Below are 27,956 nucleotides of genomic sequence, written 5' to 3'. Positions count from 1 at the left end.
CCAGAAGACTGAAGGATAGCAAATATTGCCCACTTATTCAAGAAGACGAGTAGAAACAACCCTGAAAGTTATAGACCAGTGAGCCTTACTTCTGTTGTGGGCAAAGTTTTGGAAAGGATTATGAGAGGTAGGATTTATAATCATCTAGAAAGAAATAATTTGATTAGAGATAGTCAATATGGTTTTGTGAAGGGTAGGTATGCCTCACAAACCTTATTGATTTCTTTGAGAAGGTGACCAAACAGGTGGATGAGGATAAAGCAGTTGATGTGGTGTGCATATGGATTTCAGTAAAGCGTTTGATAAGGTTCCCCATGATAGGCTATTGCAGAAAATGTGCAGGCATGGGATCGAGGGTGAGTTAGCGGTTTAGGTCAGAAATTGGCTAGCTGAAAGAAGACAGAGGGTGGTGGTTGATGGGAAATGTTCATTCTGGAGTTCAGTTACTGGTGATGTACCACAAGGATCTGTTTTGGGGCCACTGCTGTTTGTCATTTTTATAAATGACCTGGATGAGGGCATAGAAGGATGGGTTAGTAAATTTGCGGATGACACTAAAGTCAGTGGAGTTGTAGACAGTGCAGAGGGATGTTGCAGGTTACAGGGGGACATAGATAAGCTGCAGAGCTGGACTGAGAGGTAGCAAATGGAGTTTCATGCGGAAAAGTGAGGTGATTCACTCTGGAAGGAGTAACAGGAATACAGCGTATTGGGCTAATGGTAAGATTCTTTTAAATCACACAACACCAGATTGTAGTCCAACAGGTTTATTTGGAAGCACTAGCTTTTGAAGCACTACTTCTTCATCACCTGGTGAAGCTAGTGCTTCCAAATAAACCTGTTGGACTATAATCTCGTGTTATGTGTTTTTTAACTTTGTCCACCCCAGTCCAACATTGTCTCCTCCAAATCATGAGTAAGATTCTTAGTAGTGTGGATGAACAAAGGGATCTCGTTATCCATGTGCAATATTCCCTGAAAGTTGCCACCCAGGTTGATAGGGTTGTTAAGGAAGTGTATGGTGTGTTAGCTTTTATTGGTAGAGGGACTGAGTTTCAGAGCTATGAGGTCATGTTGCAGCTGTACAAAACGCGGATGCTGCCGCACTCTGAGTATAGCTTCCAGCTCTGGTTGCCGCATCATAGGAAGGATGTGGAAGCATTGGAATGGATGCAGAGGAGATTTACCAGGATGTTTCTGAAAATGTGTTGCTGGAAAAGCGCAGCAAGTCAGGCAGCATCCAAGGAGCAGGAGAATCGACGTTTCGAGCAGGAGCCTTTCTTCAAGAATGAGGAGAGTGTGCCAAGCAGGCTAAGATAAAAGGTAGGGAGGAGGGACTTGGGGGAGGGGTGTTGGAAATGCGATAGGTGGAAGGAGGTTAAGGTGAGGGTGATAGGCCGGAGTGGGGGTGGGGGCGGAGGCAGAGAGGTCAGGAAGAAGATTGCAGGTTAGGAAGGTGGTGCTGAGTTCAAGGGTTGGGACTGAGACGAGGTGGGGGGTGGGGAAATGAGGAAACTGGAGAAATCTGAGTTCATCCCTTGTGGTTGGAGGGTTCCTAGGCGGAAGATGAGGCGCTCTTCCTCCAGCCGTCGTGTTACTATGGTCTGGTGATGGAGGAGTCCAAGGACCTGCATGTCCTTGGTGGAGTGGGAGGGGGAGTTGAAGTGTTGAGCCACGGGGTGGTTGGGATGGTTGGTCCGGGTGTCCCAGAGGTGTTCTCTGAAACGTTCCGCAAGTAGGCGGCCTGTCTCCCCAATATAGAGGGCGTTTCAGAGAACACCTCTGGGACACCCGGACCAACCAACCTAACCACCCCGTGGCTCATCACTTCAACTCCGCCTCCCACTCCACCAAGGACATTCAGGTCCTTGGACTCCTCCATCGCCAGACCATAGCAACACGACGGCTGGAGGAAGAGCGCCTCATCTTCCGCCTAGGAATGCTCCAACCACAAGGGATGAACTCAGATTTCTCCAGTTTCCTCATTTCCCCTCCCCCCACCTTGTCTTAGTCCCCAACCCTCGAACTCAGCACCACCTTTCTAACCTGCAATCTTCTTCCTGACCTCTCCACCCCCACCCCCACTCGGCCTATCACCCTCACCTTAACCTCCTTCCACCTATCGCATTTCCAACGCCCCTCCCCCAAGTCCCTCCTCCCTACCTTTTATCTTAGCCTGCTTGGCACACTCTCCTCATTCTTGAAGAAAGGCTCCTGCTCGAAACATCGATTCTTCTGCTCCTTGGATGCTGCCTGACTTGCTGCGCTTTTCCAGCAACACATTTTCAGCTCTGATCTCCAGCATCTGCAGTCCTCACTTTCTCCTAGAAGATTTTTACCAGGATGTTGCCTGGTATGCAGGGAAGGTTGTATGAGGAAAGGCTGAGGGACTTGAGGCTATTTTCATTATAGAGAAGAAGGTTATGAGGTGACATAATAGAAGCATACAAGATGATCAAAGAATTAGATCGGGTGGACAGTGAGAGCCTTTTTCCTTGGACGGCAAAGTCTAGCACAAGGGGACATAGCTTTAAACTGAGGGGTGATAGACATAGGACAGATGTCAGAGATAGGTTCTTTACTCTGAGTAGTAAGGGTGTGGTTTGCCCTGTCTGCAACAGTAGTGGACTACCAACATTAAATGTTTTAAATGGTCGTTGGATAAACATATGGGTGATAATGGAATAATGGGCTTTAGATTGGTTTCATAAGTTGGCGCAACATCGAGGGCTGAAGGGCCTGTACTGCACTGTAATATTCTTTGTTCTATGTTCTATTCAAGGGAATTCACAGATTAACAATCCTTATGGATTAGTGAAAAATGTCACAATAGTGACTTCAAGTCAGAATTCATAAGAAACAGAATTATTGAGGGACAAATTTAATAATGCTCAAAGAAGATCTGACTCAAGAGTAAGCCATTCAGATGATAAGTGAAGCACAAGTCCAGAAACAAAATACATCAATCCTAAGAAGAAAAGATCTACTCAATCCAGGAGATCAGCAGAGTTCATTCAATTCTTAAAGTAGCAAACCACAAACACAAGTGAGAAACCAACACATTGAATAGGGCAGGTACCAGATGCTAAAAGAACTTGTCAATACTGGTGAACTAAAAGCTATTAACAGATACAAGTTGGATGTCACATGCTGAAGTGAAATGGAAGAAACAAGTCCAAGCAGAAATTTAACTTCCTTATCTGCCCAGGAAGAATCCTCAGTAATTGTGACAGAGATCCTGCCCAGGCAGAAGCAATCCTTAAATAGCAGGACCGATGAAGTGAAAATACTGGTTTCACCAATAATGAATTTGCTGATGATGATGTTGAAATAAAAAGTTTATTTGCTTCTGCACAAATCTATCAATGGATTGAGAATAAAAATCTGCTGATGTAGATTAAAGACCTACAATTTCATGAAACTGAAGTACTGTGGATGTTGGAAGTCTGAATTCAAAACAGAACATGCTCAAGAAACTCAGCAGATTTGACAGCATCTGTGGCGAGAGGAACAGTTCTCTGGTCGATTATCTTAGTATGCACTGCCTACTATTAGCCTTCCCCATTTATTGAGCTGGGGATGAGTACTGATATGTATCAACTTGCCTGCACAAGTAGCAGTGTTCTTTAATAGCCAACAAAGCTGCAATGGAACTTCAATCCAGGATTTTCCAGCTGAGAGACAGGAAAGCTAATCACTGAGTCACTCCAATTCCCAGCCAGATGCTTTCCCATATGGAAGAATAATAATTGCGAGTTCTGGACCATTTCCCAGTTTTAAACATTGTTACAGCCCATTAACTCCTTAAACTAAAAACATAATAAGCATCAACTTCATTGTAACAGCTTGCCTCAATAGGATGAGAAATTATCACTGTTGTAATTAGTTTTCATAAACACTATCTAACATACAGCAATACACTTTAACTGTTTCTCTCGCCACAGATGCTGTCAAATGTGCTGAGTTTCTTCAGCATATTCTGTTTTCAATTCATTTTTCCAACATCCACAGTACTTCAGTTTTTTTTTAATAATCAACCAGTATTGTGAGATCCAATGTGTAAAAAGCCAAAAGAGAAACCAAGTTATAGAGAACAACCTGGACTCCATAGTTGCTTATAGCACAAATATACCTAAACAAGCTTGAGCTGTGCTTACTTTTTGCATCCACATTGGAAGATAGATTAATTACTTATCCACTTTCATTGTTTCAACCATGATAGAATATAATTTTGTAACGTTTTATTCATGCCTGGGATACAGGCATCACTGTCTGGGCCAACATTTATCAAACATCCTTAGATTGCCCTTGTGACAGTGGTGGTGAAACTGTCTTTTTGAACTGCTGCAGTCCAATTGGTGTAGGACACCTGCAATGCTTTTGGGAGGGAGAACCAGGACTTTGGCCCAGGACTTTGATCGAGAAATAATGAAGAAACAGTGATATATTTTTAAGTTAGGTTGATGAGTGGCTTGGGAGGCAACTTGCTAATAGTCGTATCCCATGTATCTGCTGCCCTTGTCATTCTAGTTGGAAGTGATCATGCATTTTGAAGGTAACGTCGAAGAAGACTTGGTGAATTATTGCAGTCCATCATGTAGATACTACTGAATGTCAATAGTGGAGGGACTGAATGTTTATGGATATAATGTCAATCAAATGGGTTGCTCTACCCTGGATAGTGCCAAGCTTCTTGAGAGTCATTGGAGCTGCACACTTACAGGCAAGTGGAAAGTATTCTATCACACAACTCACTTGTGCCCTGGAGATGGTGGACAGGCTTTCTAGAGTCAGGAAGTGAGTACTCACTACAAAGTTCTCAGCCTCTGATGTGGTCTTCTATTGCAGTATGCCAAAGACAAAAAGCATCTCCAGTTCAAGTCACAAAATAGATCAAAAAACTTTCCCAGGAATGAAAAATGTACATAGACAGAATTAAACAGAAACAGTATGTAGCAGGAAGAGTGGAGACAAAGGGAGCAAGGTTTCAATTTGGTCTTCTTTATGACTTGGTATCAGCTCTGGGTGTTTTGCTAGGAATGTGAATTAACAATATTCTTAAGAGAGAGATTATCACAGGTAGAATGAATGGAAGAAAATGTGAACGTTTATTTAGTGTGAATGTTGTAACCTAGACCAGAATCTAGTCATGTAGACTTCTTTTTGTGTTTTTATTTCTAAGTTGTTGATTTTGAAAAAGCATCTAACTTCCTGAGAAAAGGGGTGTGGTAAACAATGCAAAAAGCATGTAATATACAAAACAAAATTGCCTTAAATTTTTATATAAAAAGATAAATACTCACTAGTTTGGTCATTTTGAAATATAAGTTTATCATTACACTCCTGTTCATTGGTACATCCACAGACATACATCCTTCCTTTCCCTGTGGGCTGTTCAGTCATGATACAAACTGTTGTATTGTAAGTTGTGATTATTATGTCTTCCACTGGTAAATTTGGATAATGACACATAGTTTGAACACTTGTGGATTCATTGTCCTTCTTCCTATGTAGAGTCACAAAGGTTAATTGGAATGGCATGTAAAACAAAAATACAAATTTGTAAGTTCAGAAATATGATTAACAATTCTTAATCATCAGCATACACAGTAGGTTGTGCAAAATGCAATTTTTGTTAGAATATGTTAATGTGGAAGATAATTATAAATAGCAACAAGTGGAAGAATTTGTGAAATACTTCTGATTGGGATGATTAGATTCCCTACAGTCGCCCAAGATGGGAATCAAACCCAGGTCCCTGGTGCTGCGAGGTAGCAGTGCTAACCAGCGAGCCACCTGCCATACACACCATGATGTGATGGGAATGCTTTAATGAGTTTCCAATGGATGAATATGACACACCAGGTTGGCACACATGTTAGGGTCACACAATGGTGAGCACAATGCCAGGGACTAAGGTTCAATTCCAGCCTTGAGTGACTGCCTGAGTGGAGTTTGCACATTCTCCCTGTGACTGTGGGTTTCCTCCGGGTGGTCAGGTTTCATCCCAGGTTCCAAAAATGTGCAGTTTAGTTTGATTTGAATGGTGAAATTGCAATTTTTGTCGATTTAAATAAAGGCATTTAGTGCTGATAAACAACTAAACTGTCAAGAGGGGACAGAATAAAGTTGTGTTTCCTAGCACAATTAGGAACAGAGTTGCAACTGAAGAAATGAGAATTCACAGTAAGGTTGTCACCTTCAGAAAGCACGTACAAAAAGAAGGTTAAGCACAAGATCTAAAACTACAATTAACACTTACCATATAGCAACACATATTTCCTCTGAACTTACACAATAGGAATTCAATGTACAATTGCTGTAACATACATTTTCCTCGCATATTGGGTTAGTATAGTCACACCACTTGCATAGGTTTGTCTCCAAGAAACTTGTAAGGACATGGATATTCAATACTGTAACACAAAGAAACAAGAAAAATTAACAAAATCAAAAATTGGAATTGCTGGGAAAGCTCAGCAGGGTCTGGCAGCATCTATGGAGAAAAATCAGAGTTAACATTTTGGGTCTACTGACCCTTTCCTCATAATACAGAAACTTGGATATGCTCATGAAGTGCGATGACCTTTAAGGTTTTGGATCAAGAGCTGAAAAGTGAAAGTAAACTGGATATTTCATTTTTCATTGGCACAGACACAATGGGCTAAATAACATTTCTCTTTGCTGTAAACTATCTAAAAATAATTGCTGGGCAGTACTGAAATTAAATATTGCTAAAAGACACAACGTTGATACTTTTCGTCTTATGTTCGTTGGCCAAAAGACTAAGTATCCCTTTCTCATGCTGTTCAAATTGATGTTCCTTTTTAAAAGCTGGATTTTTGTGTCCTAGTTCTGATGAATGCAAAATGTAAAGCTTTGATATTGGGTCCCTTTTTATTAATGTCTGAATTTCTAGAACCAAAAATCCACACATAATGTCTCACACTTGCACACGCACCACATGGGTGCTGGGGAACAGATTAAAATTAATAATTGGTTAAATGGTCATCCAGTTGCCATGGAGGTCGATTAGAAGATGGATGACTCAGTGAAGTCCTAGTGAAATAGCCAGGAGTTTTTCAGGAAGGGCTTGGGACTATCAAAGATGCCAAAGCCAGTTTCCATATTGACCAGGAAGCAATTCTGAGATTTTGCAAGTCCCACCTGGTGCCGTTTGCCTTGTGATCGAAAGTAGAGACAGAAATCAAGAAGTTGGATGAGCAAAGGAATCATCAAACTAGAGCAGTTTGCAGAATGGGCAGCACTGGTCATACCGATGGTGAAGCCTGACAACATTTAGGGATTTTCATCAAATTGTAAACTGTTTCTCACAGCTGGATAAATACCCGATCCCTCACAAAGAGCACTTGTACGCAAAATTGGTGGGGGGCTGTCCTTTAGGAAGCTGGACATGAGCCACGCCTACTTGCAATTGCAACTGGATAAGGAGCTGCAGAAGTATGCTACAATTAATACCCGTAAGGGTTTATATCAATATACAAGACTGACATCCGAGGCATCATCAGCCTGCGCTGTCTTCCAGCGGATCATGGAAAATATTTTACAAGGGCCATTTATCTAGATAATGTACTATTAACAGGGAAGATCAGTAAAGAGCACTTGGAGAGCTTGGAATCGGAGCCTAAATGTTTCTCCCAGTTGGACATTCACCTTAGAAGGGAACAATGTATGTTCCAGGTGCCCCAAGTGACCTATTTGGGTTACAAAGCTGGCAAAACCTGGTTACACCCATTGGAAGATAAAGTGACGGTGATCAAAGGTGCCCCGGCTCCCATGTCTGTACCGGAGTTTAGATCTCTCCTTGGGTTAGTGAATTATTATGGAAAATGCATACATAACCTGGACTCCATTTTGGCACCCTTACACTGTCTGTTGAAAAAGGTTCAGCCTTGGAAATGGTTGTGTAGCTAAGAAGTAGCCTTTAGGGAAGTGAAAAAGCAGCTATCGTCATCTATGGTGTTGGCCCACAGCGATCCGAAGTGAGAGGTGGTGCTGACGTGCAATGCCTCCCTGCGCGGCATTAGGGTAGTATTGGCTCATCAATGGCCCAACAGGGAGGAACACCTGAAAGCATACGCTTTCTAGACTTTGGCTGATGCTGAATGAAAATATGCCCAGATAGAGAAGGAAGGTTGGGAGGTCATCTTTGGTGTAAGGAAGTTCCATCCAGTACCTTTATATACAGGAATTTGTCATTGTAACAGATCGCAAATCCCTGTTTGGGATACTGATGGAAGACAAGCTGCCCATAGCTTCTGGTAGAATTCAGCATTGGGCCGTTATTCTCAGTGCGTACAAGTATAAGACAAAGCAATGTCCAGGAAGCTAAGTGGCTAATGTGGGTGCCTTGAGCTGCCTCCTACTGTCAGATACCCCACTGGTGGTGCTTCCCCTGGAAGATTCTGTTTTGGTTTTAAACTTCCTTGACACCATTCCAGTCACCGCTGACAATATCCAACAGTGGACAACAAAAGATCTTGTCCTCGAGAAACTAAAACAGCTGGTGGTAATGGGGGGAGACAGGAGGACATTCACAACCAGGATTGAAACCTTTCTGTACCTGGTGAGACCAGATCACTGTAGAGGACAGCATATTACTATAGGGAAGCAAGGGTGATTGTCCCAAGTAAAGGTCTCTGCCAGATACAGGCTGAACTCCTCCATGTGAGACGGTGTTGCTGGAAAAGCACAGCAGGTCAGGCAGCATCCGAGAAGCAGGCAAATCGACATTTCAGGCTGGAGCCCTTCATCAGCAACTCCTTCATGGTCATCCAGGGTTTCCAAGATGAAATTGCTAGCAAGAAGTTATGTCTGGTAGTCAGGGTTGGATGCTGACATACCTGCGTTGATGGGGCAGTGCCCAGAGTGCCAGCAAAGACAAAAGTTGCCACCAGCACCACCCCCACATTCATGGGAATGGCCACATAAACCCTGGACTCAGTTGCATGTCGATAATGCTGGCCCTGGTGATTGTGGACACCTATTCAAAGTGGTTGGACATGCATAAAGTTAGTTTGGCAAACTCAAGGATAACAATTGAGAAGCTGCAAGCATCGTACAAGATACATAGACTCCGAGAAGTACTGGTCATGGACAATGGGACATCATTTACCAGCAGGGCATTTGAATATGTTCAAAAGTCAAATTGCATTCAGCACATAAGGACAGCTCCAGACCATCCATCGTCCAACTGTCTAATGGAAAGAACAGTCCAAATGTTGAAGGCAGGCTTAAAGAAGCAGCTTCAGAATCATTTGTTACCAAACTGTCCTGGTTCCTGTTTGATTATTGGACCATCCCATGTGCAATAATTGAAATTGCAACACGACCACCAATGCTGGGCACATGCCTCCTCTCAATGAGAGAGACAATTTAATTCAGGGGATGAAGTTTGGTGCCGGACCATGGGAATAGCTCTGTATTGGTACAACTAGGCAAAAACAAGGACTGTAGATGCTGGAAACCAGAGTCTAGATTAGAGTGGTGCTGGAAAAGCAAAGGTCAGGCAGCATCAGAGGAGCAGGAAAATCAATGTTTCGGGCAAAAGCCCATCATCAGGAATAGAGGCAGGGTGACTGCAGAGTGGAGAGAGAAATGAGAGGGGTGTGGGGGTGGAGAGAAAGTAGCATTGAGTACAATAGGTGAATGGGGGTGGGGATGGAGGTGATAGGTCAGGGAGGAGGGTGGAGTGGATAGCTCTGTATTGGTATGGGTTGACATAAGATTAGGTCCTGTGACCTATTTCATAAGGTAGGTGATATAGTCCTGAACTAACATCTCGCAAAAATGGGGCAGGAGCAAAACATCTTGGCCCCTCAGAATAACCAGAAGGCCTGTCAGAAACTGTTCTCCCCCTCTGTCTAGAGTCAAGGAAACCTTAGAGGCCGAGGTGAGTGTAGCCTTGATACTGTTACTGCCGGAAGAAAAGGAGGAAAATCTCCTGAGACTCTCCAGATGCATGAGATAGGCTACAGTCCATTACATGCCACACGTGTCAGAGGAACTGGACCTGAGGCAAAAATGTCACAGGTCTGGTCTTTCTCTTAGAAATTTTCCTATGTCCCTGGACCTGGAAGTGAGGGATGTAATGCTTAGTACCAGGTGGATCTTGTGTTCAGTGTGAAATCCTTGATCAGAGTTGTTAACCTGGGCCAATCAGAAAGCTCTGGCTGACCAGCATAAGCAGGAATTCAGAACCTCCTCAGTTCAGGCAATTGACTCCAATCTGGTTGGCCACAGCCAGTGTACTGTGCACAAGTAAATAAAGGGTGACTTGGCGACAGGATATCTGCCTTTGTGCAATTATTTCAGGTGCTGTAATATTTGGTATGAAATCAAGAATTATCCAAAATGATACACACAAATGTTTTGAGAGAGTTGAAAATATTTTCATAGAGAATTATTCCATTACTGCTTAATTCACCCTTTTAAAGTCACATGTTAAACTAATTAAGAAAATGAATTTTCAATCCATTCAAGCAATAGGATCAATAATGCGCACAGGTGTTTCAAGCATCAAAATTAAAAACTGCTTTAAACTACCACACAGCCAAAAACCAATAATTACGCTTGAAATCTATTTTAGACATTTCAGAACTAATTTGCTGTCCTGCATCTGCAATCTTTTAAGGGTGTGAAGCCATTTTGGAGCCAAACTTATCGAGGCCCCATGATGAATGCTGGATTATGATATAAAAACAGAAAGTGCTGGAGAAGTATCAGCAGGTTCGGCCACATCTGTGGAGAGTTAAAACAAAGTTCACATTTTGAGTCCAATATAACTCTTCTTCGGAACTGGACTTGAAGCTACACAGTTGTTGCCAGATCTGCCTCAAACCTGCAATATTTTGAATTATGATGATTAATTTGCCCAATACTCATTGCTTCCAATGCAGGCAGGCAGGCAACTTTATGTTGCCTGCTGAATTGCATGGTTGCTATGTGACATTTAATACGAAATGCACATTTGTGTGACTGCATACCTCCACTTGTGGCCTATTTTCACCACCCAAAATGGTACGCCATTTTAATCTGTACCATTTAAAACCAGCCTGCACCTTTTAAAAGGAAGGCATACTCTGCCTGTGGACTTTTCCAGGAATGGTGTGTGGAAAAGGAATGAGAGTAAATTATGGCACAAAGGGGAAAAAGCATTAATAAAAGTCCCCTGATGCTATACTAGATACCTTGGCAGAGGAAGGCGAGAGGGGAGATGTGCATTATTCTCACAGCAAATATTGTGGAGACAGTGGACCAAGATAACCTTGGTGGCTAATGCATGGAATCAGGCCTCAAGGACCTGATTGCAGCACTGTAACATTACAATGACCTATATAAACATAGGATTGCAAGATCATAAGATACAGGAACAGAAGTAGGCCATTCAGCCCAGCAAGTCTGCTGCACTATTCAAAGGGAGCATGGATGCTCTGAAAATCATAAATTTCAATTTCTTGTTTTATCCCCATATCTTTGATTCCCTTACTGATTATGAGGCTACCTCAGCTTTGAAAATATTTACATTGACTAGCCCCTATTGCTATCTGCGATAAAGAATTCCACAGATTCACTAAGAGAAGAAGTTCCTCCATGTTTATTCTAATAGGATGACCCATTATTTTGAGGATTTTGCGGCTAGTCCTAGACACTCCCACAGCTGGAAACAATCTCTCTGCTAACAATGTTTTATGTTTCAATACAGTTGCTCCTTATTCTTATAATCTACAAGGGGAATGGACTGAAATTACTCAACTTCTCCTCATAAGACATTCCTCCATACCTGGGCTCAATCTAGTTGGCTGAATTGACCCCCATCACCTGTATATCTTTCCCTGGGTAAGGGGCCTAAAACTGTTCACGGTATTTCAGGCATGGTCTCATTAGTGTTAGCAAGACTTCTCTGTTCTTATAGGAGAAAGTGAGGACTGCAGATGCTGGAGATCAGAGCTGAAAATGTGTTGCTGGAAAAGTGCAGCAGGTCAGGCAGCATTCAAGGAGCAGGAGAATCGACGTTTCGGGCATGAGCCCGAAGAAGTCTTGAAGAAGGGCTCATGCCCGAAACGTCAATTCTCCTGCTCCTTGAATGCTGCCTGACCTGCTGCGCTTTTCCAGCAACACAGTTTCTTCTCTGTTCTTATACTCCATTCTCTTTGACATAAAGACCAGCATCCTATTTGTCTTCTCAATAACTGCTGCACTTATGCTAGCTTATTGTGATTAAAACAGGACGACTGCCAAATTGTTCTATGCTGTAATTTTCTGCAATATTTCACCATTTAAATAATATTTGGCTCATTTATTCTTCCTGCCAAAGTGATATTTCCCCACATTATATTCCATCTGCAAAGTTTGGCCTACTCACTTAACCTGAGCTGAAAATGTGTTGCTAGAAAAGCGCAGCAGGTCAGGAAGCATCCAAGGAACAGGTGAATCGATGTTTCGGGCATAAGCCCTTCTTCAGGAATGCTCACTTAACCTGTCTATATCCTTTGTAGAGTCTTTGAGTCATCTTCATCACCAGCATTCTGATATATTTTTGTGTTATCCATAAACTTCCCTTAGTAGTGAATAGCACATTTACTTTCCTTGTCTAAGTCATTAATAAATTGCACATACTTGTGGTCCTAGCATTGGTCCCTGTGACACACCAATAGTTACAGGTTGCTGTCCTGAAAATGCCCCCTTATCCAAACTCTCTATTTTCTATTAGTTAGCCAATCTTCTGTCCATTCTAACATGCTACCTCCACAACCGTAGGCTCTTATTCCATAAAGTAGCCTTATGTTCAGTACTTCATCAAACACCTTCTGAAAATCCAAGTAGATTATTTTACATCTACTGCTTCCGCATTAGCTACCCAGCATGTAAACACCTCAAAGAATTCTAAAGTATTTGTCAGGTATGATTTCTCCTTCATGAGGGCATGCTAACACTGCTCGATTTGTGCATTTCTAAATACTCTATTTCTTCCTTTGTAATATTTTTCACATTTTTCCCAATCACAGATATTAAGCTAACTGGCCTATACTTAGTTATTTTTGTCTCCTTCCTATTTTGAATAAAGGTGTTAGGTTGGCAATTTTAATCCTCCGGTACTTTTCCAGAATCTAAGGATTGTCAGAAGGTCATGACCAGTGCATCCACAATCTCTGTAGCTACTAATTTTAATATTCTAGGACATATCCCCTCGATTTAGATGACTTAATGCCAATAGTTTCCTTAATATTTTTTCTCTAGCGAAAAATTATTTTATTTATTCCTTCTCCCCCTTTTGCCTCTTAATTAATTAGTATTCTTCAAGTGCCATTAGTGTCTTTACTGTGAAGATGGATGCAAAATCTTTATTCAACTCATCTGCCATTTCCTGGTTCTCTATTATCATGTCCCAAGTTTCATTCTCCTGGCTTATGTGTACTTTGGCTTCACTGTACCTTTTTATATAATTAAAGAAGTGTTTATTTTCCACTTGATATGATTTGCAAGTTTACTTTCTCCTTTTCTTTGGTTATCTTTTGTAGTTATTTAAAAGAATCAATAACTAGAGAGAGAATAGGACCTTGAAGGACCAAAGTGCACATTAATGTGTGGAATGGCAGGAGATCGGCAAGGTCCTCAATGAATATTTCTATTCCATGTTTGCCATGGAGTAAGACATGAAAACTTGGGAACTTGGGGAAATTAGTAGTTATATCTTGGGGACAGTCCATTTCACAGTAGAGGAGGTGTTTGACATATTAGAATATATGGAAGTGAATAAATTGCCCGGTCTTGACCAGATATATCCAAGAACACTGAGATGCTAAAGGAGAAATTGTGGGGAACCTGGCTGATAGATGTATGTCATCGTTAGCCATGAGTGAGGTCCCAGAAGACTGGAGGTTGCGAATATTGTGCCCTTATTCAAGAAGGGCTGCAAAGAAAAACCTGGGAACTATAGACTAGTAAGCTTAATGTCTGTGGTACGTAAGTTACTTGAGAAGATTCTGAGGGATAAGATATACATACATTTGGAAAGACAGGATTTGATTAAGAGTAGTCAGCATGGCTTTGTGAGTGGGAGATCATATCTCACAAATTTGTTAGAGTTCTTTGATGAAGTGACCAGGAAGGTTGATACGGGCAGGGCAGTAGATGTAGTCTGTATGGATTTCAGTAAGGCCTTTGATAAGGTTCCACATGGTAGGCTGCTCTGCAAGGTTAGATTGTATAGAATCCAGGGGGACCTGGCTAATTGGATACACAGTTGGCTTGATGATAGGAAGCAGAGGGTAATAGTGGAAGGATGCTTGTTGGACTGGAGGCCTATAACTAGTGGTGTGCCTCAGGAGTTGGTGTTGGGCCCATTGCTGTTTGTTATCTATATCAATGATTTAAATGAGAATGTACAAGGCATGATTATTAAGTTTGTAGATGACACTAAAATAAGCAGTATTATGGACAGTGAGGAAGGTTGTCAGAAATTGCAGCAGGACCTTGATCAGTCAGGGAAGTGGCAAAATTGAGAAATGGCAAATTGAGTTTAATATAGATAAGTGTGAGGTTTTGTATTTTGGAAATTCAAATCAACGTAGGAGTTTCATGGTGAAGTTTAGGGCCTTAAGGATTGTGGAGGTACAGAAGGACTTTAGAGTTTAGGTGCATGGTTCTCTGAAGGTGGAGTCACATGTAGACAGGACAGTGAAGAAGGCTTTTGGCACATTGGCCTTCATCAGTCAGGGCATTGAGTATAGATATTGGGAAGTTATGTTGCAGTTGTACAGGACATTGATGAGGCTGCTTTTGGAGTATTGTGTTTAGTTTTGGTCATCTTGCTATAGAAATGCTGTTATTAAACTGCAAAGAGAAAATTTACAAGGATGTTGCCAGGACTCAATAGTCTGAGTTATAGGGAGAGGTTGGACAAGCTAGGATGTTTTTCTTTAGAGTAAGGAGACTGAGAGGGGATCTTATAGAAGATCATAGAAACATAGAAGATAGAAGCAAGAGGAGGCCATTTGGCTCTTCGAGCCTGCTCCGCCATTCATCAAGATGATGGCTGATCATCCAATTCAATAGACTAATTCTGCTTTCTCCCAATAACCACTGATCTCATTCACCCTAAATGGTATATCGAGTCACCTCTTGAATATATGCAAAGTTTTGGTTTCAACTACTTCTAGTTCAGCACCATCCTCATGACCTGTCCTACCTTCCAATCTTGCTTCCCACCTATCCGCTCCACCCTCCTATCTGACCTATCACCTTCATCACCCCCTCCATCCACCTATTGCACTCTTAGCTAGCTTCTCTCCAGCCCCCACCTCTCCCATTTATCTCTCCACTCTCGAGGCTCCCAGCCTCATTCCTGATGAAGGGCCTTATTATCTACTGTCTTTATTATCTACTGTCCATGCATGTTAGTTTTCTGTGATTCATGAACGACTACACCTCCATTTGCACCGGAGCACCTCGAAATATCTCTCCCTTAAAATAGTGGGGTGCCTTCCCATTTTTCTGACCCAAACGCAAGAGTTATTCCAACTACATTCCTATTTCATCCCACAATGGCTCCCTGTACCATGTCCTCATATACAAGGACCTCTGAATGTACGTTCAAATACCATATCCCATAATTTCCATGAACTGCACTTCACATGCTTCACTCAACTGCCAGCAATCTTTATCAAACAGGGCTTATATTTAAAATACTTAGCAGATGTGGTGTTGCAGTGGTCTTGACACTGGACTAGAAATCCAGAATCCAGGATAATGTTCTGGGTACATAGGTTCAACTCCCATTAAAGCAGATGGTGAAATTTGAATTTAATTAGAATTTTGCGATAAAACATTAATGGTGACCTATAACAATGGCCATAAAAATAAACTTATCTTTAGGGAAGGATATCTGCCATCTTTCCCTGGCCTGGCCAACACGTGACTCTAGAGCCACAATAATGATGATGACTCTCAATAGCTCTCTGGACAATTAGGGATTGGCTTTAAGTGCTGGCCTAACCAGTGAGGTCCACATATCATAAACAAATGTTTCTCTAAAAATAACACAACCTCATTTCAACATGATACAAGCTGAATTTCATTGATACAGGCTTCTCACCTCTCGCACACTGCCATTAATTCAACCATAACAGCCACATCATCCACACATATTGCACTCATTTACTAATACACTTCTCTCTCTCTTGCATGGTAATTTGACACATAATCAGAGCCAGTTCAGCTAACCAGTGGGGGACCAGATAAGATTGTATTTCAGAACCCTGATGGATGTTTCACTATTTAAATTGACCTTACTGAGAATATAGCCAGGATTCTCTTAAGGTTAACATGCAGGTTCTGTTGGTATTTAGGAAGACAAATGCAATATCAATATTCATTTCAAAAGAACTAGAACACAAGAGCAGAAATGTACTGCTGAGGCTGTATAAGGCTCTCATCAGACCGCATTTAGAGCATATTGAGCTGTTTTTGGCCCTGTATCTAAGAAAGGATGTGCTGGCAACAGAGGAGGTTTACAAGGATGATTCCAAAATGAAGGCTTCATTATGTGAGGAATGGTTGAGGACTATTGGTCTATACTCAATGGAATTAACAAGAATGAGGGGCTATCTCATTAAAACTTACAGAAGACTGAGAGGCCTGGACAGAATAGATTGGAGAAGAAGTTTCCACCAGCAAGAGAGACTAGAACCTGAGGGCACAGCCTCACAATGAAGGGATAACCCTTTAGGATTGAGGTGAGGAACAATTTCTTTAGCTGGCTAATCTGTGGACCTCATTAGAGCAGAAGACCGCTGGAGGCAAATCATTGAGTATATTTAAGAAAAAGTTAAATATATTCACAATTAGCAAGGGGGTCATTATGGGGAGAAGGCAGGAGAATGGGGTTGAGAAACATAGCAGTCATGATTGAATAACAGAGTTGTCTTGATGGGCCAAATAGTCTAATTCTGTTCCTATATCTCATGGTCTTATGGCCTTACTCCGTCTTTTCACATGCCCTTTTCTCCTATCTCACAAGCTCTTCTGATTTACAAGCTTCAAATGATACAAACATCTGTTTATTCTACCTGTCATGTTATGGTGCAAGAAGAATGGATACTCCTGCAGCCATGCCTGGGAATCCTTGAAACTAGGTCAAAGAGCTTAGCATAGAAACACTACTTGACAGAGCTCTAGCAACCACACGGCAATACGTCAGCAACTAACCTGTACATTGTTAATGATTCCTTTAAATAGCTTGGAGGTTCATTCAGGACAGTGCTAGCTCAAGCATTAAGCTCCAAATGCAGTGCGAGCCTAAAATAGTGTTGTACACCGATCGGTCTCATGATCTGTTTACTTTTCATACTTCCTTTTGATTTGCCCTGTGTGTAACCTAATGTACTTACCAAAATGACATCTTCCACAAAATGGTGCTCTCCTCCCAAACGTCACCCAACAAATGTTGTGCATTAGTAATATACATGTGCGCCATGGGCAGCATTTTGGATGCAAAAACTGCTCACAGCACTGATAATGTTGATGCTAGGGAGATGAAAATTGCAGCCTTGAACTCTGTGTTTCCCTTTATAGATCCATTTGAATTTGTTTCGTTCAATGAATATCTTGTGAGGAAATCAAACACAGTTTTGTGTCAGCAGTTAAATATAAGAGGTAATTTGGAGCAGTATAAGAGACGAAGATTGACCAAGTTAGATTATAATCTTCTATCAGGAGGAACATTAACTTCTTGAAGTTACTACAGCGTCCAATCCCCTCCCCCCAACATCGACATTCTGACTGCCACATCATTCATATTGCCTCTAATTAAATCCAGATGATGAATTGCAAATTAAGCCTTTGGTGATTTAATAAAGCTGCACAAACATTAAAAAAGAAAGATTGTGCTTTATGAAAGAGTTCCAGATGTTACTGAGGCAAATGCAAAACATCAAAATATAAACTTCAGAAACTTTCGATGAAGCCATACTGGAGTGAAATAAAGCTGATTAAAAACAGTTCATTTTCCCAACTAAAATTGAACCTATGCTGTTTTTTCCTAAGCCAAATATAATCATGGATTAGATTTCTAAACAGAAATATGAAATGGGGATTGTTGCCAAAATCTATGCAAACATACTATTTGCTTAAACTATAAGTGTGAGATTTGATCAGCAGGCACAATGTGTATATGTTAAGTAACAAATATAATAGCAAGGAGTTCCTACAATTCCATTTTCAGAACATGTTATTGATAACTAGCTTCCTAATTGCTACTCTATTAAATATAAAGATTACACAACTACATAGAACATAGTAAAGATAGTTTAACAGTAAGCCAATCTTGGCAGCTTTAATTTCACTCAGTTTTAAAATATTTCTGCAAAAGATTTCTTTATAATATACACCATGATTCCTGATTTTTTTTAAGAAACTGCATTCCAGTTAAGTTGAACTTTACAACAATACAACACTACAATCAATACAACACTACAACAACCCTTGTACAACAATATATTGTCCCTTTTGTATCCATTGTTATAAAATATAGTCAGGAGACCTGTCAATAGTAACTTAAGGTAAATCATAGTAAATTTGCTGAAGAGAAACAGGAACAAAATGCAGGCTCAATGTGGTATTTCATTTTTTAAAAAAATTATTTAAACAGGTAGCAATAATCTTTGAATACATCAGTTGTATTTGCTCTGTAGAAAATGGCAACTGTTTGTACACCAGAAAGGACCAATTAGTGTATAATCCAATAAAGGTTGAATGAATGAAAGCAATATGTTTATCAGTAATAACAGGTTGTAACTGTCTACTGGACCTGGAATTTTCTATCTGTATCTTCGTTTGGCCTACAGAGTCCAAATTCTGAAAAATCTTTACAATGTCCTTTCTTCATCCACTTAAACTTCTAAAATCTTCAATCATTCATGCAATTTATCTTAATTTCTGTATTTCTAATTCTGCCAACAGCTTTCTTGAAATTAACTTTCAAAGTCTTTAAGCTAGCAGTTGGCAATGTACCACAGAATTGTTTAAATTAGAAAAAAATACAATTAGATTTTGCTGGAAATAGAGTCAATGGTGCTTTCAGCAGATGTTGCTACTCCAGCCTTCAGTACAAGAGCAGACTATTTGCAATGCAAATTCAGGCCAATCTTAGAAGAAGACAAAGCAATGCAATAAAAGTAGGCACATTTTTGCATTAACCATTTGGCATGCTTTACTTCCAATACTGACATATTTGACTATAGATGTTGAATTAGAAATAGGATTCAACATAAATAGTATGTTAAGTGTTATCAATAATATACCATTTTACTACTATGCTTCATATTTTTAATGTAAAACGGTAAAGGTAAAATCACCATAGTCATACTGGACTACAGGGCTGCTCAGAAGAGAACTGACAATGCAGAAAGCCATGCATTTTAGCTTGCACTATGTTTTACTTGCCCATCATTCTTGTGTTTGTGGGCTGACATCAGCTCCTGATCATGACATGATTTCTTGGGTCAAGCACTACTCTCAGTATGATATAGTCTGAGTGTTGCCCGATAAGTTAGTTCATGTAACATATACTACCAAGATAGGTTCTTGTTGAGATAGTTATCTTAAAGTTTATTGACAATACTATTTACATTGCATGATATGTCAGACTTACACATAGTTTGTTTTTTGTTACTCTATATTATGTACACATAACTGATGGACTGAACATACTACACTGACTCCGTTGCATTGACAGCCTGATCAAAGGTGAAGCGGGTACCGTTATACCAGAATGTCACATATTGTGAGTCGTGTAAATATCTTTAAGTTACACTCCATATTTGGTCCGGATTCTATTCAATAACACAACAGATCTGGCAACATATTAATTTAAAAGTTACTTTCTTGTTCTCAATTTCCTCCACAGCTTAGCATCTCCATAATCCTGTAACTTCCTCAAGTCCTAAAACACTCCAATATCACTACCATCCACAACTCCGTCCTTTTGCACATCCCTATTTTAATCACCTCGTTATTGGTGAACATGCATGGTAAACAGCCTGATGCGTAGGCTTTGGAATTCCATCTCTGAGTCCCTTTACCTCTCTCTCTCTTCATTTAAAACATTTCTTAGAACCTACCTGTGTCATATTTTCTCCTTTATTCACACTTTGATCACAGTCTATGGGATGCCATGGAATATCTCCCCACAGTAAAAGTTCTGTATAAAATTTGTTGTTGCTGATTTTACAGTGACTTACAATTCATTGGTAATCAAAAATTTAGAATTTTACCCTATTACAGTCTAAAACTGAATGGAAAATCTTAAAAGAAAATCTGAAAAGGAAAATACAATTGGATTTAAACTGAAATTTACAAAATAAAAAATAAAACCAGGGAGTAATGCTATATTTTGTTGGACATTCTATCCTCTCACAATTTAGCAATAAAATGCATTTTAATTTTGTGACAGTCAAATGTCATTTCATTTTTAACTTGCTCATAATAACTTATTTAAATGATTCTAGGATTGATTTCTCCATGTGATCCTCTCATTGTGCTACTTCGTACGTGCATATAACTTCCATGTTCTTTGTAGCTTTTAAACTAGATTCTGTCATTAGCATATATGAAAATACTTTTTGGCAATTCATGAGGTTTATGCTTTCTTGCCATTTTTAATAAGTTATTACACACATAAAATGGCTTCATTGATAGTCAGATTGCTAATTTTGTTTTAAATACCCATCATTTTTTATTTTTTCTTTAAATTATAACTGCATTTTGATACCTTTTTGCATTGCTTAATTTACAATACAATATTTCAATTTCATCCCCATAATCTGATATAATTCACCTTGGAGTTTGAAAGGGCGTAGCTGGAATGAGATGTAATGGTATTACAATTGAGTAAAAGTAACTAAAAAGACATGAGTGAGGAGCTGGCCAGAGTTGATTGGAAGGGGAGTGGGGCCTAGCAGGGAATAGCAATGGCAGGAGCTTCTGGGGGTAACTCAGGAAGCACAGCAGATGTTCATCCCAAGGAAGAAGAAACAAACTAAGGGAAAGCTGAGGCAACCATGGCTGACAAGAGAAGTCAGGGAAAAAAATAAAAGCAAAAGAAAAAACATATGATATAGTGAAGATTTGTAGGAATGCCAATGCCAGAACATTGGAAAGCCTTTTAAAACCAGCAGAGGATAACAAAAAAAGCAAGAAGAGGGGAGAAGATGAAACATGAGCGTAAGCAAGAACTGTTTTTTAAATATCAAAAGGTAAGAAAAAGGCCAAAATGGACATTGGACTGCTGGAAAATTAGGCTGGAGAAGTAGTCATGACGAACGGCAGAGGAACTGAATAGGTACTTTTCATCAGATTTCACAGTGGAAGATACCAGTTGCAGACAAGAATTTTAAGACATTTGGGGTCAGTATACTGGCTCTCACTAAGGAGAAGATGCTGGGGAAGCTGAAAGGTCTGAAGGTGGATAAATCACCCAGACAAAATGGAGTCTACCCCAGACTCTGAAGGAGATAACTGAGGAGCTGTAGAGGCATTGGTGGTCTTTTGGGAATCACTGGAGTCAGGGAAGGTTCTAGAGGACTGGAAAATGGTTAATGCAACATTTCTGTTCAAGAGGAAGGGAGGCTGAAGACAAGAAATAGGTCAGTGACCTCAGTCATTTGGAAGGTGTTAGAGTCCATTATTAAGGAGTAGATTGTGGAGTATGTGGAATTACATGGTAAAATAGGGCTGACGTAGCACAGCTCTATCAAGGGAGGTCATGCTAGACAAATCTGTTAGAATGCTTTGAGGAGGTTATGAGCAATTTAGAAAAAGGAAAGTCAATGGGTGTGACATTTGGATTTCCAAATACAAGGTGTTGCATAGGAGGCTGCTAAATAAGAGATTATGGTGTTCGGGGCAAGGTAGTAACATGGATACAGGATTGGCTGATTGACAGAAGGCAGAGAGTGGAGATAAAGGGGTAGTTTTCAGGATGACAGCCTGTGAATATTGGAGTTCCGCAGGGGTCCATGTTGGGACCACAATTATTCACTTTACACATTAATGATCTGAATGAAGGACCTGAGGGCATTGTTGCTAAGTTTGTAGATGATACAAAGATAGGTGGAAGAGCAGGTAGTGTTGGGAAGTATGGAAGGATCCCCATGTGCAAAAAAGTGGCAGATAAAATACAATGTGGCAAAGTGTGAGGTTATGCACTTTGGTTGGAAGAATAGAGGCATTGAGTATTTTCTAAACAGGGAAAGGCTTTGTAAACCTCAAGTACAAAGGAATTTGGGAGTCCTAGTTCAGGATTCTCCTGGTTCAGTTTGCAATTAAGGAGGAACATATAATGCTTGCATTAATTTCAAGAGAACTAGAATTCAAGAGCAGAAATGTACTGCTGAGGCAGTATAAATCTTTGGTCAGAGCACATTGGGAGTATTGTGAGACGTTTTAGGCACCGTACCTGAAAAAGGATGTGGCCGGGGGCAGTTAAGAGTTAACCACATTGCTGTGGATCTGGAGTCACATAGTGGCTGGACCCATGTCAGGATGGCAGCTACCTTCTCTAAAGAACATTGGTGAACCAGATGACAATCAACTACAATTTCATGGTCAACATTAGACTTAATTCCAGATTTGAACCCAGGTCCCTAAATCATTACTTGGGTCTCTGGATTAATAGTCTAGACAGATGACCACTAGGCCATCACCTCACCAAAATACAATATAGTGAAGTGTCAGTGCTTTTTGATTTCAAAATAAGAGTAGAAAAACAAAACTTTTTTAAAAATGTGAACTTTTTCAATGATGATGTTTAGAGTGAACTGGGTGTACTTGTACAAAGAACACAGAATTTTGGTGTGCAGGTAAAGGCAAACTATTAGGAAGGCAAAAGGTTTGTTGGCCTTTAGTGGAAAGAGACTTGGTTGGAAGAATAAGGAAGTACTGCAATAATTGTATGGGGCTCTAGTGAGATTACACCTAGAATACTGCGCACAGGTTTGTCCTCCTTACTTAACAAAGAATACATGCCTTGGAAACAGAACAAAAATCCTTTGCTAGATTTGTTCCTGCATGAGAGAGTTGTCTTGTGATGAGTGACTGATAAAAGACATATACTTTTTGGGGATTAGAAGGATGAGAGGTGATCTTCTGGAAGAATATGAAAAAGATTGCCAGAGTCGAGAACATAGACCCATATTCTCAGCGCACCAACTTGATCTTTTAGTACTGAGATGAAGAGAAATTTCTTCAGAGTCATAGAGATGTACAGCACGGAAACAGACCCTTCGGTCCAATCCGTCCATGCCGACCAGATACCCCAACCTAATCTAGTCCCACCTGCCAGCACTAGGCCCATATCCCTCCAAACCCTTCCTATTCATATACCCATCCAAATGCCTTTTAAATGTTGCAATTGTACTAGTCTCCATTACTTCCTCTGGCAGCTCATTCCATACACGTACCACCCTCTGCATGAAAAAGTTACCCCTTAGTTCTCTTTTATATCTTACCCCTCTCACTCTAAACCTATGCCCTCTAGTTCTGGACTCGCCCAACCCAGGGAAAATACTTTGCCTATTTATTCTATCCATGCCCCTCATAATTTTGTAAGCCTCTATAAGGTCACCCCTCAGCCTCTGATGCTCCAGGGAAAACAGCCCCAGCATGTCCAGCCTCTCCCGATAGCTCAAATCCTCCAACCCTGGCAACATCCTTGTAAATCTTTTCTGAACCCTTTCAAGTTTCACAACATCTTTCTGATAGGAAGGAGACCAGAATTGCATGCAATATTCAAACAGTGGCCTAACCAATGTCCTGTACAGCCGCAACATGACCTCCTAACTCCTGTACTCAATACTCTGTCCGATAAAGGAAGCATACCAAACGCCTTCTTCACTATCCTATCTACCTGCGACTCCACTTTCAAAGAGCTATGAACCTGCACTCCAAGGTCTCTTTGTTCAGCAACACTCCCTAGGACCTTACCATTAAGTGTATAAGTCCTGCTCTGATTTGCTTTCCCAAAATGCAGCACCTCGCATTTATCTGATTTAGAATTATGAATCTTCAGAATAGCCTTTCCAAGAGGGTTGCGAATGTTTCACAACTAAATACAGCCAATTGGATATGCTCAGCGGACCAAATGGTCTACTCCTATTCGTTATTTTTTTGTGCTGTATTTCGAGCCCCCAAGTGGGGGTGAACATGATGGAAAAAAAGGAGGACTAAAATAAAACTGCCATCCAATGGGCTAGATGGTCTGCTACATCATTCCTCACAATTTTTCCACAAATGCCCAGAACCATTTAAGGCAGTTTAAAATACCTATTAAAGTTCATTGTAACAAGCTGATTGTAGTAATGTCCAGTGAAACAAAGGAGGACAATATAGCCACCTGGAGGTGGATTTCTACTAACATGCCAGGCTATTAATGCTCCAGGCAGGTTGGAAACCCTCCTCATTTGCATGTTTTTCGCTGCACCTTCTCCACACTAATGGGCCACAGCTGAAGGAATGTATTAATTTAATGTAAAAAATGTTATAGAGAAGGCGCCTCCATCTTTTCCTATTCTTGAATGGTGTAACAGGCTGAAGGTTTTTAATGGTCCATCACTGTTCCTAATTCATATATGAACATTTCTACACTTGAAACGGCTGCTACTTCTGAACTGGATGGCCTACTGTAGCCCCTCCACCTCAGAAGCAAAGGCTGCCTTTTGGTCTACTATCAACCCTCTTTCCTATCTACCACCCTTAACCAGAAGACAAGCATACCATCTGGCCACACGTTTACCAATTTGGAAAAACTCTCTGCTGGATAACTGTTTCCTACACAGTGCAAGCTTCAGATCTCTTGATGGTAGGGTCCCAAAGTCCATTAGGAAAATCCTGTCCCCTACATTGTGAAGAAATGCTGCTAAAATTAGACTGCAGTCTAGCTTTCAATGTCAAGTGCCTATTCAAAATTTGCTTGTCAACATATACAGTACTTACAGAAGCTGTAATTTGATTTTTTGCTGACCCATCCTGAACAATTCCTAGAACTTATGACAGAACAGCCCATGAAACAAATTGTTCTATAGTATTAGATAAATACAAATAGCAAACTGAGAACTGAGACTATTGTCAGAAGTACTTTCTAAGGTTCTTGTGACAAGATCTCCTGAGAAGATAAATAAACAAAGGATATGTACTCTCATGTCAAATGCATTATGCTGCAGGACTGTCATCTTAAAGGATCATGAAAGTGGAACTGAAATGCATAATATGATTATAGTTAATCAAATTGTATATCAACAAAGCACCCAACAAAAGGAAAAGGATTGAAGGCCTTGATTCTGTATACCAATTCTTTAACCAATTCAGAACATTACATTTCTCTGATTCTGGTCATATGCATCTCTCACTTATTTTACGCAACTGTGGGCACTTTTCTTTCGTCATTTATTAATTCTAAGGTGACTATTTTGTTCAGGATTTAAAATTTGCCAAACATTTTTGAGTCATTTACCTCACAGTTTACATATTGGCTATTTGTTATTTAGGTCCTAAGCTCTTGAATTCTGTCCCCAAAACCAATTTCTCTCCTTCGCCACCTTTCGTTTTCTTGTTTAAACGGCTTTCTGAAATCTTTATAACCTCAAAGGTGAAAAGCTGGCTAGTGAAGAGGAGGTAGAGTTTGCTGGCCAGAATGAGAAACAGGGATTTCAGCAATCTGGTAATTTGCAGGGAGGTAGCTTTGAGTAGGGTCTGAGGAAGGGGAGGTTTGACGTTTTTGCGGGGGGGAAAGAGCAGAAGACTACTTCTATTGTCCTTGACTTGAAAGTTTTACAATTACGTGGGACAGCCTCTTTTTTCTTGCTGACAATTGCTGATTTGCCTCTGTCTGGTGAGAAGGATATAGTGGCTTTCTTGTTCAAGCCTGTGTTCTTGGATCAGAATCACATTGACAGAAACAAATTTGCCTATACTCTTGACCACCTTCTTAACACCTAACTGTAGTCAGCAACAAAAATAAAGGCCATCAAATTCCAGTGGTAAAACACAATTTCTCATTTCAAAAAAATTCCCAAACCTGTTTCTGCTGAGTGCAGCAGGTTAATTTTAACTCCTTTATTCTTGGTAAGGTAGATGAAGATGGCAGCGCAGAAAAGAATGAAATTTGATGCTAATTAGAGAGGTACAGAAAACAATGTAGCAGCAAATGCTTTGGACCACTTCATTATTAGCATTTAGACAGATTCATTTATTAAATAGAGAGTATAAGCTACATGAGTGTCAATATACCAAGTAGTTTGTTGAATGGACAAATGATTCAGAAGTTAAGTTCTCATCTTACTCTTTGCCTTCTGTTCTGTCTTGCTCAGCTCCTTCATAATTGCCCAGCAACTTTAAAATAATGTGCTTTGGTTATTGGTGGGGAGCTTGCTTAGGTCTGTAGATCTGTTGGTAGTGAGAGATAGGTCTGGACAGTACACTACACAACATTGCTGGAATCCTTTTCTTCAACTGCTGATGGTCCTCCAGTAAATGAAGTGAAAAGGAAGCATTGAACATTCTAACTGATATTATGACCTCTTTAGAGACTGTTAATATTGAATTAGAAATTCAATTATGGCACTGATTTACTGAAAGAACTAAACTAGGAGATTCCACAGTTCAAAAGAAATAATTTTCACTATATAAGAATCAAGTAAATCAAAAGTTAATAAATAAACGCTGTCTTAGGTAGTTACTCATTGTTTTTTATTGTGCTTTCTGGAGTAACAATCATTTATACTCTAGACTAAAATTCTCAAAGGAAACACCTCTTTTTCATTATGGCATTTCCCACAAAATCTTTGGTGGCTAATCGAGCTCTTGAAGTTATCAACTTTCTTGGGACTGATTCCAAACTTTTCAACAGCTGTCTTGTAAGACCTGGGACTTTTGAACTGAACTTTTGAACTTCACTCATAATTACCGCACAGCAACTTCCACAGAAAATTACTCAGACTCTGCTTTCTCAAAGCTCTAGTCAATTGGTCCTCAACTGTTCCACAACTCTTGGTAAATCATTTTTCTTTGTCTTCTGAACTCAGCATTGAAATCCAACAGGTTAGTGCTTCAGATCCAACCCCAAAAACATTGGACAGACAACTTCCCAAAATTCTAATGATTCCCCCACATAACATTCCTCCCACCCTGAATCATTTATCTCTCAGAGGCTAGCTGAGATATTTGATATTTAAATTAATTCAATTTCAGTTTCAAAACCAAATCTTGTAATTCTGATACCCAGGTTATATTTCTAATGGAGTTCTAAGCCTGGATTTTAGCTCCTGAGACAGATGAGGCAGACCTAGGAAATCTTTCTGCTCACTCTCCTGCATCGGGAAAAAGCACCTTGAATAATTGGGTCTTTGTTTCAGGGGAAGTAGTAGAATAAAGTTGGATCTGCCATTCTCAAATGCAGATCAGAGGTAGTACGAGGGTTACCTCAGATCACAACAGGATTTTGACCAGATGGGCAAATGGGCTGAGAAGTGGCAGATGAAGTTTAATTCAGATAAATGCGAGGTGCTGCATTTTGGAAAAGCAAACCTTAGCAGAACTTATACACTTAATAGTAAGGTCTTATAGAGTGTTGCTGAACAAAGAGACCTTGGAGTGCAGGTTCATAGCTCCTTGAAAGTGGAGTCGCAGGTAGATTGGATAGTGAAGACGACGTTTGGTATGCTTTCCTTTATTGGTCAGAGTATTGATTACAGGAGTTGGGAGGTCATGTTGTGGCTGTACAGGACATTGGTTAGGCCACTGTTAGAATATTGCATGCAATTCTGGTCTCCTTCCTATCGGAAAGATGTTGTGAAACTTGAAAGGATTTAGAAAAGATTTACAAGGATGTTGCCAGGGTTGGAGGATTTGAGCTATAGGGAGAGGCTGAACAGGCTGGGGCT

At 40.3% G+C, this 27,956-nt stretch overlaps 1 protein-coding gene across 3 annotated transcripts in view; it reads right to left on the bottom strand.

Moving 5' to 3' along the window:
* Window positions 1-27,956, bottom strand: part of tgfbr2l (transforming growth factor beta receptor-like) — a 105,918-nt gene that overhangs the window by 47,148 nt on the left and 30,814 nt on the right. For 2 of the 3 annotated variants that reach the window (XM_043693970.2, XM_043693969.2), the window contains exons 2-3: window positions 6,263-6,416; window positions 5,304-5,506 (exon numbers count right to left, since the gene is read on the bottom strand). In XM_043693970.2, the coding sequence (XP_043549905.2) occupies window positions 5,304-5,506; window positions 6,263-6,416 (357 nt within the window). The remainder of the gene's footprint in view (window positions 1-5,303; window positions 5,507-6,262; window positions 6,417-27,956) is intronic. The other variant, XM_087989184.1, reaches the window with a different exon arrangement.

The sequence above is a fragment of the Chiloscyllium plagiosum genome, unplaced genomic scaffold (assembly GCF_037043375.1).
Source record: "Chiloscyllium plagiosum isolate Xiang-an unplaced genomic scaffold, Cpla_swu_hap1 HiC_scaffold_7, whole genome shotgun sequence".
Taxonomy (NCBI): Eukaryota; Metazoa; Chordata; class Chondrichthyes; order Orectolobiformes; family Hemiscylliidae; genus Chiloscyllium; species Chiloscyllium plagiosum.
This window is presented reverse-complemented; position numbering and strand designations above follow the sequence as displayed.